The 14,341-nt window shown below is 42.3% G+C and overlaps 1 protein-coding gene across 1 annotated transcript in view; it reads right to left on the bottom strand.

Annotated features, from left to right (window-relative positions):
- Nucleotides 1-11,781, bottom strand: part of GIPC2 (GIPC PDZ domain containing family member 2) — a 79,081-nt gene extending 67,300 nt beyond the window's left edge. Inside the window, exon 1 of the mRNA XM_024565480.4 lies at nt 11,398-11,781. Within this exon, the coding sequence (XP_024421248.2) occupies nt 11,398-11,637 (240 nt within the window). The 5' untranslated portion in view covers nt 11,638-11,781. The remainder of the gene's footprint in view (nt 1-11,397) is intronic.
- Nucleotides 11,782-14,341: the final 2,560 nt, after the last annotated feature.

Here is a 14,341-nt window from a genome sequence, read left to right as displayed (position 1 = left end):
AAAGGACCCATAGTGCCTGAAGGAAGAAGCCCATTAATACCTTTGGGTATTCACTTCCTATCCGGGAAAGCTAGCACCACCTTTACCTGTCAATCAATAGGTAATTTCTTCACCTTCCCCCATCAACTATATAAGTCCTCAGGACAAAGGACTCGGGCTTGGCACTCCTGGCTCTCTGGTTGCCAGGGCACCACCCCAGCATTTGCCACCTCGGCCTTTGGTTGCCCTTATTTTCACTGCTTTTATCCCACTTTGCCCTGAACCTCTGCCTTTCAGCATCCCACACTTACCATAACGGGGCACGTTCTCTTCCATGAGGACGGATCACCAATTAACCCTCCTTGCACACTAGTAGACTCACTGATCTCTAAGTTTTTATTGCACTGGTGAGAATGTTACAGAACCCACCCCTGCCCCTGGGGGTCTTGTTACAATATGGTTCTTCTTGCCCACCATCAATAGGAACTGTGGCTCTCAATGCCAGAGTTTGGTAAAAAGGAAAGGAACTATTTATTCAAAAGTTATACAGGTACAGAGTAATGGCAGAATGTTGCCATTAAATCCCAAAGTCCCTTTAAAACACCCACAAACACACACACACACAGTCCTGCCTTCCCTTGCCAAACCAGGCCAGTCAAGGGTACAGTCTCCGGAAAAGAAATAGAAGTCTGTAGCTTAGCTGGGCAGATTCCCATCTGTATCCTGGCTTCCTCCAGTTGTCTGTGCTTGGTTAGCTCCTGCTTTTAATCCAAAACCATGGCACTTCCTCATGGCAAGTCAGTGGGAGCCCTTCTGCATCTTTTTAAGCGATGTGGCCATGAGAAAGAGCTCCACAGGACTGCTACATCCTGCTTTCCTGCTTTCTAAACTGCATGGTTAAGGGAGCCCCCTCTCCACTCTCAAACAGCATGGTAAAAAGCCCCAGCATGGCTGCCATGCCTGGATTTAAATCCTGTTGTGGATCTTCCCCCGTAACCCCATTTCTGACTCCTCCCACACTGGGTTCCACCTACCAGCAGTCTGGTTTCTTCTGCGTGTCCCAGCTGTCATTGTTAGTCCAGGCAAGCATGGCCCTATGATGTAGGAGCTGCCTCCAAGCCGTTCTCCCCAGTGCAGGAAGCTCCTTGGGCTACATCACATCATGGGTTAGAGTCATGCCCATCTCCCTGGCTCCAGCTTTTAATATTACTAAAACACTGGCCGGTTTCTTCAAATACGCAAAGTAGCTCTCAATGGCCCTGCTCCCCTTCCCTCATTCCCTAAGCAATAGCTGTAGGAGGCTTTAGGATTTTTGAGGGGTACCTTCAGTTCAGCACCCTGTTACAAGAAGAACCAAGTTGCTAGGAGTTTCTCCCATAACAGGACCATCAGGAATTCTCACCTCTAGTTTCTTGCTGCTTACAACAAGGGAAATAGCACACAGTGGGGAATTGTGAGGGTCTCAGAGGGTGTTGGAAAGGACTAGGCTTGTGTTAGAAGACTTGGGTGTAGGTTCAAGGACTCGTGCGTTTGCTCTGGACAGGGTGACACCAGGAAATGAGGGCAGTGAGGACACCTGGTTAACACTCATGTTTGTGTATCTGTTCAGACATAATTACAAAGTAGTCTTATTTTTGTGTTGATCCAACACAGTCACAAAGTGGTCTTATCAGATGTTGATATTCTGTAAAATCATTTATGTCCAACAGGAGAATGCCAAGGCCTACCTGGGTCAGGCCAGATCCCAGATGCTAGTGGCTGCTTTTCTCTCCCACACACCGTTTCTACTAGGTTTGTTGGGCTTGCTTCATAGTCCTCAGAGCTCAGTATTAAAATTCACTCAGAATTCCCAATTCCTTCATTTTCCTTCTCTGTTTTTTTCTGTACAATTTTCTAAAGATTTTATTTTTATTTTTTATTATATTTCATTGATTATGCTACTAAAGTTGTCCTGATTTTTCCCCCTTTCCCCCCCTCCATCCAGTGCCCCCTCTCCCTCAGGCAATGCCCCCACCATTGCTCATATCCATGGGTCATGCATATAAGTTCTTTGGCTACTCCATTTCCTGTACTGTACTTTACATCCCCATGGCTATTCGGAAACTATTTGTACTTCTTAATCACCCATTCACCTCACCTCTTCACCCATTCTCCTCCTCCTCCTCCCTCCTATCTGGCAACCTTCCAGTAACTAACTTCTTTTCTCTTGCTTTTAAGAGTCTCTCTTTACCTTTAACCTTTGGCCTTTTAATAATGATGTGTCTTCAAGTGGGCCTCTTTGCATCCAGTATAATTAGGACTCTGTGCTTCCTGGATTTGCATGTCTATTTTCTTTGCCAAATTCTAGAAGTTTTCTTTCACTATTTTTTCAGATAGATTTCCAATTTCTTCCTCTTTCTCTTCTCCTTCTGGCACCCCTATGATGTGAATGTTGGACCTCTCAAAGTTTTGCCAGAGGCTACTTATACTAGCCACACTTTTTTGGAATCTTTTTTTTTTTTTTTTTTGCTGTTCTGATTAGTTGTTTTTTGCTTCCTTATGTTCCAAATCATTGATTTGGTTCTCAGCTTCATCCACTCTACTCTTGTTTCCCTGTAAATTGTTCTTTATTTTAATTAGAGTATCCTTTGTTTCTGACTGGATATTTTTTATGCTGCTGAGGTCCTCACTAAGTTCCTAGAGCATCCTTATAAAGTATTTTGAACTCTGCATCTGATAGATTGCTTATCTCCATTTTGTTTGGCTCTTTTTTCTGGAGTTTTGATCTGTTCTTTCATTTGGGCCATGTTTCTTTGTCGCCTTGTTTTGGCACCCAGCCTCCCTGTGTTTATTTCTATGTATCAGGTAGAACTGCGCTGACTTTGTGTCTTGGTAATGTGGCCTGTATAGTAGGTGTCCTGTAGTGTCCAGGGGACAGCCTCCCCTATCACCTAAGCTGGGTACTCAAGGTGTGCCCTTTGTGTGGGCTGAGAACACCCTCCTCTTGTAGTTAAGCCTTGGTTACTGTTGGCAGATCAATGGGAGGGATTTACCCAGGCCAGTCAGCTGCAAGGATTGGCTGTGACCACTGACCACCAATCTCTGCCCCACCCTGTGGAGGATCAGCTGTGCAGGAGCAGGGTGGTGGTGCTCTGACATGGTTTGTAGCTGTCCACTGGGTGCATTAGCCCTGGGGTTTCCTGGGTGGTGCAGGCCAAGGTCAGCCCCCACCTGTATTTTGCCCGGGGCACCCTGCCTAAGCTGTAAAGCAATCTGAGATGGCTGATACTTATGCTGGGCTTGGAAATTCCCAGGTGAAACAAAGCAGTGACTCTAATCTGGCTGCTGCTAGGGTCATTGAAGCCAGCTGTTGTTTGTTTGATAGGATATGGGAGCCAAGACCAGTCATTCTTATGGAAAAGCAGCTTAGATGGGCCCATATATTGAGTGGGGTAGAACTTCTTAGATCTCCAAGGTGGGTCACTCAGTGTTGGCCATGTTGATGGAGTCTCAGATATTGCACCAGCCTACCAGCTCTGTGGGAGGAGGGTTCAGCAAAGGGACAATGGCCTCTGCTCACCCTGATGCCAAACACTTCAGTCTCTCCTTGTGTACTACTGGTGCCCTTCCAGCTGCCACCCCAGTGCTGGAGCTCAGAGGGAGCAAGTCTGAATAGGTGAGTCTGTGTGTGGGTTCCCCAAGAGGAAATGCTTAGGGCTCCAGCAGCCTCCTCCACTGACTCAATCCCCACTGGTTTTCATAGTCAGAAGCTGTGGGGACTTATCTTCCTGGCACTGGGGAGCCCGGTGTGGGTCTGGGACTACTTGCTTCTGAGATATCCCTCTGAAATTTTTATCCATGTGGGTGTGGGGCCAGCCTGTTCCGCGTCTGCACCCCCTCCTACCAATCTGGATGGATGTGGTTTCTTCAATTCTGTAGTTGTCAGACTTCCATTCAACTCAATTTCTGATGTTCCTGACTGATGGTTCTTCTATATTTTAGCTATAATTTTGATGTGGTTATGTGAAGAGGTAAGCCATGTCTGCCTATGTCACCATCTTGACCAGAAGCCCCATTTTGGGTGTTTTTGTTTGTTTTTCCTTGGGGGTCTATATGCAAGCCAGTAAATCCCATTTTGCTCTGCTCTTCCCGGATTTCCCATTTACGAAGTAGAAAGACACAGTTTCACTTGCCAAGTATCTGCTTTGCTGGGAAATGATAAAGTATGCAGTGCGGTTCATGTTCTCCAGAAGTGCCACATAAGTAGAGAATATTGACTTTCACCAGAGTTCAGTGCTGGTGCCAGCAAGTTGAGAAAAGGATGAAGCTTCTGGGAAGCTTCACAAGGCAGCTCTCCATACACTGTAACTCATCTCAGAAGCAATTTTGCTTGAAAACATAGCCTCCAAATTCATAATTTATGGATTTTGCAGAAATGCATGCATTTAATACAAACACCTCTTACTTAGCTTCCCAGTCTCCATACTTCACCCTCTTACTCCTCTTCCTACTTCAAGATGCATGTAATGCTCCTCACTCCAACCCGTTACAGACTAGTTTCTTTTCTCACACTACAATATTAAAATATGAATACCTATATATCAGTATTGTAACCAGTACTAACGCTTAGTGCTAAAGCTTCAGGATTTTAGGTTCTGTATTTGTGAGGATTCTTCTATTCAACAAATATGTTTGGAGCTCCACCACAGTTCTAGGCCCTTGGGGCTACATCAGTAAACAAAATAGACAAAATCCTTGTCTTTATGGAGCTTATATAATAGTACATGGGGGAAGAAAGACAATAAACAAAATACATAAGTTAAATATACATAGGATGTTAGTGTGCCATGGAGGAACACTCAGTGAGGAAGGGAATAGGGGTGTTGTAATTTTAAATGGGATGATCAGTACCTGCCTCAATGAAAAGGTGATATTTGAGCAGACATAAAGAAGTGCAATGTGCAGGAAGAGGTTCTGGTGAGACCACAGCCAGTGCAAGAGCCCTGAGGCTCCAGAGTTCAAGGAATAGCTGGAGACTGGCTGGAGAGAAAGAACAATGACATTGGAGAGGGAACAGTGCCTAAACCCATCATCAGATTTTGGCTTTTTGTTCTATGAGAGATGTCCCTTTTGCGCTGTTGGAGAGTTTTGAGCAGGGAGATGACATATAGCATATATCTCATTGGAGACACCCACTTTTGAGTTTTGCTATATGGAAGAACTGGGGTGATAGCAAAAGGGATGGGAACAGATGACAAGAGAAGGTAAAGTCTATTTTGTTTTCTGGAAAAATAATAGCATGATTTTAAGTTGAATGTAAGGCTTGAAATTACAATCATAATTATTGTCTTTTCTCCTTCCCAAGTACACTGCTTCATTTTACTGCCTTTATGTATTGAGAAGGGGCTATATTTGCTTGATCCACTCATTCAATGAACTATTTAATATAACCTAGTTAAAGGAAATAATTTCTGAAATCTATAAAGAAACTTGAGTTTTCATTTACTGGACATGTAAAGTATCTAACTACAAAACAACTGATACCAAAGAAATGCAAAGAATTGTAAGAAAATATTGTGAACAACTATATGCCAACAAATTGGATAAATTCCTAGAAGCATACAATCTCCCAAAACTGAAATAGAAAGAATCAGAGAATTTGAATAGACAGACCACAAATAGTGAAACTGAAGCAGTAACTAAAAAACTCCCAACAAACAAATATCCTGGACCAGATGGCTTCACAGATGAATTTTACCAAACATTCAAAAAAGAACAAACACCTATCCCTCTTAAACTATTCCCAAAAATGCAAGGGAAGGGAAGAATTCCAAGCTCATTTTATGAGGCCAGCATTATCCTAATTTCAAAACCAGATGAAGACACTACAAAGAAAGAAAAGTATAGGCCAATATCCCTGATGAACATAGAGGCTAAAATCCTCAAAAAAATATTAGCAAAACAGATCCACAACTATATTAAAAAGATCATACACCATGATCAAATGGGATTTATTCCAGGGATGCAAGGTTGGTACAATACCTGCATATCAATAAATGTGATACACCACAAAAACAAAATGAAGGATAAAAACAATATAATCATATCAATAGATGTAGAAAAAATATTGGGTAAAATCCAGCACCCATTTATGATAAAAACACTAAGCATACTGGGAATAGAGAGAACATACCTAAACATAATAAAGATCATATATGACAAAGCCACAGCCAATATCATACTCAACAGCAAAAACTACAATTTTTCCCCTTAAGATCAGGAATAAGACAGAGGCATCTGCTTTTACATCTCTTATTCAACATAGTACTGAAAGTCCTAGCCACAGCAATCAGACAAGAAGAAACAAAAGCCATCCAAATTGGAAAGGAAGAAGAAAACTGTCACTATTTGCAGATGACATGACACTGTATATAAAGAACCATAAAGATTCCACCAAAAAAACTATTAGAACTGATAAATGAATTCAGTAAAGTAGCAGGATATATAATAAATGTCCAGAAATCAGTGGCATTTTTATAGACCAATAATGGACTATCAGAAAGGGAAACTAAGAAAATAATCCCATTCACAACTGCTTCAGAAAGAATAAAATACCTAGGAATAAATTTAACCAAGGATGTAAAAGACCTATACTCAGAAAATTATAAGACACTGAAGAAAGAAATTGAAGAAGATACAAAGAGATAGAAGCATGTACCATGCTTATGGATTGGGAGAATTAACATGGCTAAAATTACTTCTCAAAGCAATGTATAGATTCAATGGAATTCCTATCAAGATACTAAAGCATATTTCACAGAATTATAACAAATAATCCAAAAATTCATATGGAAACACAAAAAACCCTGAAAAACTGCAACAATCTTGAGAAAAAAGAACAAAATTGGAGTAATCATGCTACCTGATACCAACCTATAATACAAGGCCACAGTAATCAAAACAGCATGATACTAGCATAAAAAACTGACGTATAGATCAATGGATCAGAGAGCCCAGAAATAAACCCTTGCTATTATGGTCAATTAATATTTGACGAAGGAGGCAAAAACATACGATGGGGTAAATATAGTCTATTCAATAAATGGTGTTGGAAATACTGACAGATATGTGCAAAAAAAGAAACAAAAAAAAAACTAGACCTCCTCATATCATATACAAGAATAAACTCAAAATAGATTAAAGAAAAATGGATTAAAGATTTAAATGTTAAGACTTCAAACCATAAAAATCCTAGAAGAAAATGTAGGAAGTAAAATCTGGAGCATTTCTTATAGCAACATTTTTTTATATATCTCCTCAGGCAAGGGAAGCAAAAGAAAAAATAAACAAATGGGATTCCAGCAAACTAAAAAGTTTTTGCACGGCAAAGGAAACCATCAACAACATGAAAAGACAGCCCACTAAATGGGAGAACATATTTGCTGATACATCTGACAAGGGGTTAATATCTGAAGTTTATAAAGAACGTATACAACTCAACATCATAAAAACCCAATCAATATAATTTTAAAAAAGGGCGAAAGACCTAAGTAGATACTTCTCCAAAGAGGACATACAAAAGGCCAATAGACATGTGAAAAGATGCTCAACATCACTCATCAGAGAAATGTAAATAAAACCACAATGAGATATTACCACACACCTATCAGAATGGCTATCTTTAATAAATCAATAAACAAGTGTTGGAGAAAATGTGGAGAAAAGGGACCCCTCATGCACTGTTGGTGGGAATGCAGTATGGAGATACCTCAAAAAATTAAAAATGAAACTCTTTATGACCCAGCAATTCCACTTCTGGGAATTTATCTCACAAAACCCAAAACACTAATTTGAAAGAATATATGCACCCCTGTGTTCACTGCAGTATTATTTACAATAGCCAAGCTTTAGAAGTGGCTCAAGTGTCCCATCAGCAGATGAGTACGTAAAAAAGCTGTTGTACATTTACACAATGGAATACTACTTGGTCATAAAAAAGAAGGAAATTTTACCCTTTGCAACAGTATGGATGGACCTGAAGAACAGTATGCTAAGTGAAATAAGCCAGTCAGACAAAGACAAGGACCATATGATTTCACTCATATCCGGAATCCAATAAACTAACAAACAAAATAGAGACAGACTCATAGATAGAGAGCAGTATGACAGCTGTTGGGGGCTTGGGGGGACCTGGGGGAAGCAGAGGGAGAAAAAGAGTAAGAAAAGAAAAACTCATGGACAGGAACAATCGGATGTTGATTGTCAGGCAGGGGGTGGGGGGCGGCGGGGAGTGGGGGGTGCAGGAAGACTGGGAGTTGGTGAACCACAATATAGTGTGCAGATGATGTGTTGTAGGATTGTGCATCTGGAACCTGCAGAATTTTAACCAGTGTCACCCCAATAAATTAAATTAAAAGGAGAAAATTTTAAAAATAAATAGATGTTATAAACCAAAAAGAAAAATTGATTTATTAAAAAGCTCTCACAATTCATTATCTTTCACTACAATCTTTTCTTGTAATAGAAAACATGTCATGGCACCAACTATTTGCTAAATAACTACAATGGTCAATTATTCAAAATGCTCCTTCAGTAAATTTTATGACTATGGCTCAAGAAATTAATGTTTGACTCACTTATATAACCTGAATATTTTTAAAATGATATTAAACTTATTATAAAACTGTCCCTGCATTTATCAGTTAACTGTTCTTTTAGACAAGATTTACTTTCTTTTTTCTTTTTACGGAATTACTCATTTCACTGTTTAATAAAAACAATGTTAGCTGTAAGGGATTTTTGCATAATTTGCCACCTAATTCAAGGTAATGATCACAGGCTGCACCCTGCAAGTGTTTCATTAGCTTCCTCCTTCAGGGACCAGGAAATAGGTAATATCCAGAATTGTCCATTTCACAACAGCATCTTGAGGCAATGTTAAGTCTGGCTTTAACTGAAGAGACCATTTGTTTAAAAAAAAAAAAAGCTTTTCTGGGTTTGTATTTGGAATTTGAATCCAGTTACCAAGAACCTCACAGTTGCTATGTAATAGACTTGGAATCAGAAAACCTGGATTCAAATCCTAGCTCTGCCCCATACCAGCCCAGCGACTCTAGACAAGGTGCTCAAAGGCTCACTTAGATCAAATGTAAAATGAAAAGAACCCTTGCCTCTCCACTGCGGTAAGAATGGAATGATCACTCTGTACACTTTCACACCTAGCCATCAGCTGCACCAGACATAGGTCAGGTCAAGTCCTTCCTTTATTGCCTCAGTAAAGAGCTCTTTATACAGTGCTCTTTATGTCCTTATAGCTGCCTCTCTAGAGAAATGGTAGGACTTCTCAGCTAACCTTGTATATAATCTATTCAGTGGGAAAATTTTTTGTTTTGCTCCCAGTGACATCTCAAAAGCTTATATCACTATTTCTCTTGAGGAGGGAATGGGATGAGAAATGGGATCTCATTTTATTGATCACTGGTATGCATGTTATTTTAATAAATGACTTCTGTTTCAAAGTTATTGAGATACTTATGACATACCATACTATTATATCAAAACCAATAGTACTTTATCATGGATATACTTAACTCTTTTTAATCCAAATGGGAAACTCCCATTATGTTCGTTATATGTATAAACAGACTAACGTTCATATGTATTTGTGGTTATAAAAGTTTATGAACTTTGATAAAGTACAAAAAAGCACCTTGTTTATACTATCTTGGAATTTTATCTTGCAAGTCAGTTTATTCAAAACTGAAAACGCTGAACATGGCCAAGGTCCAATCACTTTGTACCTCCATCTAACTGTTAGGTTAATTAACAAAGTTAGTTACAATTTGTTAAGTACTGACCATATACCACGCAATCTGATAGGATTTGTGGGGGAGGATGAAACTTTCCTCTACCCTCAAGGTTCTTTCTGCTGGTCTAGCAGTCAAATAGACATGAGACAGATAAACAAGAGAAAATAACCACCTAATTCAAGTTCTTCTAGGCAGTTAAAGGAGGTCAGAAGTTTTTGTTGAGCTGCAAGGGTCTTGGTTGTGTTTAGCGCAAAACAATCCGCATACCACAGAAGCACATCTTGGGACTACAGTCTCTACACAAACTCCAGTCTTTACAATCACCCTTCACAGCAGATGTTCTTATCTCTATTTGATAGCTGGCTGAAGCTGAGGGAAGTTAAATTTGTTCAAGGCCACACAGCCAGTAAGTGGTAGAACCTGGCTCCACATCCAGGTTTATCAGTCCTTAGGGACCCAGTGAACTACCTGCCACCTACCTTTCTTAGAAAAGATCAAAGGACATATTCCCACAAAAGTGCTCTTTGGATTGAAACGTCCTATTAGAAACATGAATTATTATTGTTACTACTCTATACCAATCTAAAAAATTCACAAATAGATTTGTGATTTACCCCTCAGGGCCTGGGAACCCTGAAAGAACAAAAGGTACACTTCAAGCTCTCTTTCATCTCCTCTTGGAATTTTGCCTTGACCTCAATTTCACCTGAACAGACCTGATAAACAACATTAAAGAACAGATATCCAAAGGCTGCTAGGTGCTACTCAAAGTCAGTTCCCTGCACGCAGGAGTTCGGGACAAAAAGATCGCGTGTTTTTCCTTGAAATGTGGACAAAATACTTTCTTGGGCTCACTTCTCACACTTACTTTTGTGGTTGGCTTGGACAAGCATAAATGAAGTGGTCACATAAACATCAACATAAACTAGTGCTTTCGAAATCATGGTGATATGGAACTCTAGTTCAACCTAATTAAGGCAAACTTCGGTCCCTTTTCAACGATATGGTGTAAAATTTAGAGCTGATTTTCCCCTCTGAAAATTTTGTTAACTAGTCCCACGTACTTAATGATAACTCTCTAAGTTATCCACCTTTGGTATAATAAACTTATTGGAAATACCCCAAAAGGTTTCTGGTATTTGTGCACGTGAGGGGCCAAGTGGGGCAAGTTCAGTGGGGCACTTTCAGTGGGGCCTGAAAGGCACTTCATACTCCCTACCCTGCCCCACCCACTTAATCTGGGAGATTCTCAGCGGGGCTCCCTCACCTCTGGAAAGGAAGCAGGAGAACGAAGTCCATATGAAGCTGAGAGTGCTCATTCGCCCTGTCAGTTCTGGACCCTGGGAACGTGCTCAGTCTCCATCAGCGGAATCCGGGGCTACTACAGCATGCTCATTTACGTAAGAAAGAAAGATCACCCCAGTTTCCAAGAAACCAGATCTCCGAGCACCTGCAATGCGACTTTCTCAGCTCCTGGGACTTACTTTTCGCCTACCCAGTTAACCCTTCTCCCTTCCCCTGGGCCGTGTCCACCGTGGGGTTCAACCAACTGGGCCAATTTCCGCCAGCGCCGCGAGTAGGAGAAAGGGGAGAGGGCGCGAGAGGCCGAGCCTGAGCACCTGCTCCTTACCTCGGAAGGCGAGATCTCAAACACGCCCGCGATCTTGGTGTAGAGCTCCCGAATGCTGGAGAAATTCTCCACTCGGCCCGTGGCGCTGCCGTGCGCTAGCTGCGTATGGAAAACCAGCCTGGGTCGGGGAACCGGGGGCGCTGGGGGGCTGCTGCCGTCTGCGTCCGCCTGCTCACCCTCCACCAGCCGGAGGGTCTCCTTGGACTTGCCTTTCTTCTTCACCCGCAGCCCCAGCGACATCTTGCCTGGCGGAAGGTGGGGGACCACTAGCGCTGCGGTCCGCCGCCTCCGAGACTCGGCGCTGTGGACTTTGCACTTGCGCCCCTGGACTCCGCGCAGGTGAAAGCGGCTGCTGGACCAATGACAGAGGTGCTTCCTTCCACCTGGTCGCTCCAGGGCAGGGCCCTTTCCTCCACCCGGGGGAGCAGCATCTGGACAGTGAGCGGCCGTCTGTCATCCCTCCGGATGAATGTGGAGAAAAGAAATGTTGTACCAACTCCCGCATCTCATCTCCGGTTTTCTCCCCAACTCCCACCCTCTTCTGTTAAAATGGCTCGATTTCCTTAAAAGCTTTGGGATGCTGAAGCAACAGAATAACACGTCTTAGAAGACAAACATGCTGGCCTTTGGGGAGCCGTTGGGGAAATGAATTAAAGTTCAAGTCCACCTTCATCTGCCTTCTCTGTGCCTTACACCCTGCAGGGTAGAATTGGAAGGAAAAGCTTTGAGATTAAATTCATGTTCAAATACCCTCAATACCTCTCAGTAACATTTTTTTTACTTTTTCCTGGGAAGATCTCTCTCCCAAATGTTCAGCACTTTCCCCAAGTCATTTGCTCCACTTCCACCCTTCTAGGTCTCTGCAGTGGACCCTGCCTGAGGGCCCCACAGAGAAAGTCACCACCATTCAGTGTGATGTGTGAGCTCCCTTAATTCCCCACCCCTCGTCTATAACTCCACCCAACTCCCCTCTCCAAACTGGGAAGAAATCTCTTTTTCATTTGACCCTTGATCTGTTTTCACTCCGTATGGATCTATATTTGTGAACTACCTGTTGCCCCTTGTCTTCCCCCACCTGATGCCTCACTGAGAGTCGAAAGCCCAAAGCTCTTACACTGTTCTCAACTCCTCCTTTCCTGCAGTTGCCTCTAGCTACATTTTCAAAACAAAGCAAAGGAATCTTGAATTTTTAGCTGCATTTCCTCACTTCCCCTTTACTCTTCTTTACTCTTAGACATGCTTTGATCAGACTTTGTCCCCACACTCCAGTGAAATTGCTCTTAACTCTGATCAGCATTTCTCAGTCATCAGATATGATTCATTCCTTTCCGTCTCTATCTTACTGCACGTTTAAGAGTATCTGACTGCAATAACTATTTCATTCTTAAACCAAGCCTTTGTTCTGACTTCCTTACCTCTCCCCCTTGTTAGGGTGGTCGGTGACTTGGGCTGTGAAAGAATTCACAAAGAGAAGAAAGTGTAGAGGATAAGTGCTGGGGACAAACTTGGAGGGGTAAATGGTTTCAAAAGGTCATAGGCCTGCTAGGCAAATGGTGCCACAATAGCAAATGGGGCTGGCTTTGTCCTTTCACCCCTCTTTGCTCCTCTACAGAGACTATGTTCTCCAAGGCTAGCTTTCTTTGGCCATCTTCTCTTTTTTGCATGCTGCTCTCACCAAACGACCAAATCTATTCTCTTAGTGGTACTTAGTAATAGTCAAATAGAATTTGACTATTCTTTGCCTAGAAAGTTAAACTTTCCCTCAAGGCTTACATCAAGTTCACAATTACTGTAAATCTCATTTAAGGAACAGGCTGTATCATCTGTAGTTACAGAAGGAAACAGATGGTATACTCAAGAATATTTGGTGATTGTTTAATAACGGGATGGGCAGGTGTTGGTCAAGGTATATTCATAACATTATCTGACCCAATATTACCATTAGATATGAGCAACAGGAATGCCTGTTCCAGCCCTACCAGGTATACAAAACCCTACATGGTACAGAGTCCACAGGGTCAAGGGGCATGGCCACCCAGAACTCATGCCCTTACTTCTAGACTATGTTCTGGAGACCTAGTTTCAGAACCTTCATCCTATTGCAGCCGCTCTCTTCTTCAGGATCTGGGGTACATTGTCCTCAGCTTCCATGTAGTCATGTGCTGTTACACTGGATCATGGTGGAGTCCAGGAGGGCACACATCCCAAGAGAGTGACTTCTCTATATGTCCTTTAGAAACAGAAGTCTGCATTCCTGATCACAGTTCAGTTCCAAAGCATCCTTCACAAATCCGTGCTTGGTTAGGCAGGCTCCCACATAGCTCCATTAACTCTCTCCTTATGCCTGTTCCTCAGCCCACATGGCTGCCTTCCTCACTACCCCAGACCCGAGGCCGCGTGGAGGCATCCTGACTCCCAGCCAGCATGGCTTCTACTTTATACATCAGCCCTCATGGCAGTCCGCTTCATTACAAACTGCATAGCTGCTTGCTACTTCCTCTCTCAGACCTCATGGCTGAATCCCCCTATTTCATGGCTTCTTCCTCACAGCTGCCTCCCTACTCTTTCAGCTCTCATGGTGGAATTTCCTTCTTTTTCAGACCAACCTTATTTTAAATGCTTGGCCAAGGACTTCCTACATGTCCTCATATCTGGCCCCTCCTACAATGTGCTACTTTTGTCAGTCCCCCTGTATTTTTTACCTTCTTTTGGCTACCATCTTTAGTCAGGGCAAGAGTGCTCAGTGATACATGGATATCTGCCCCCTGCCTCTTGCACAGGGGCTGTAGAAGCTCTCCCGCTTCTGTCATGAGTCACTATACATTTTGAAAGTCAGCACACCTTTTGCCCTGGATAGCAGCACAGTTATTAACTTGCCTTTTGTTATGTAAAGTATCTTAAGCAGTATCAACTGCTCCCCCTACCCCCAATTGAGGGCTGTGGG

This window comes from Desmodus rotundus, chromosome 3 (genome assembly GCF_022682495.2).
Source record: "Desmodus rotundus isolate HL8 chromosome 3, HLdesRot8A.1, whole genome shotgun sequence".
NCBI classification, from domain to species: Eukaryota; Metazoa; Chordata; class Mammalia; order Chiroptera; family Phyllostomidae; genus Desmodus; species Desmodus rotundus.
This window is presented reverse-complemented; position numbering and strand designations above follow the sequence as displayed.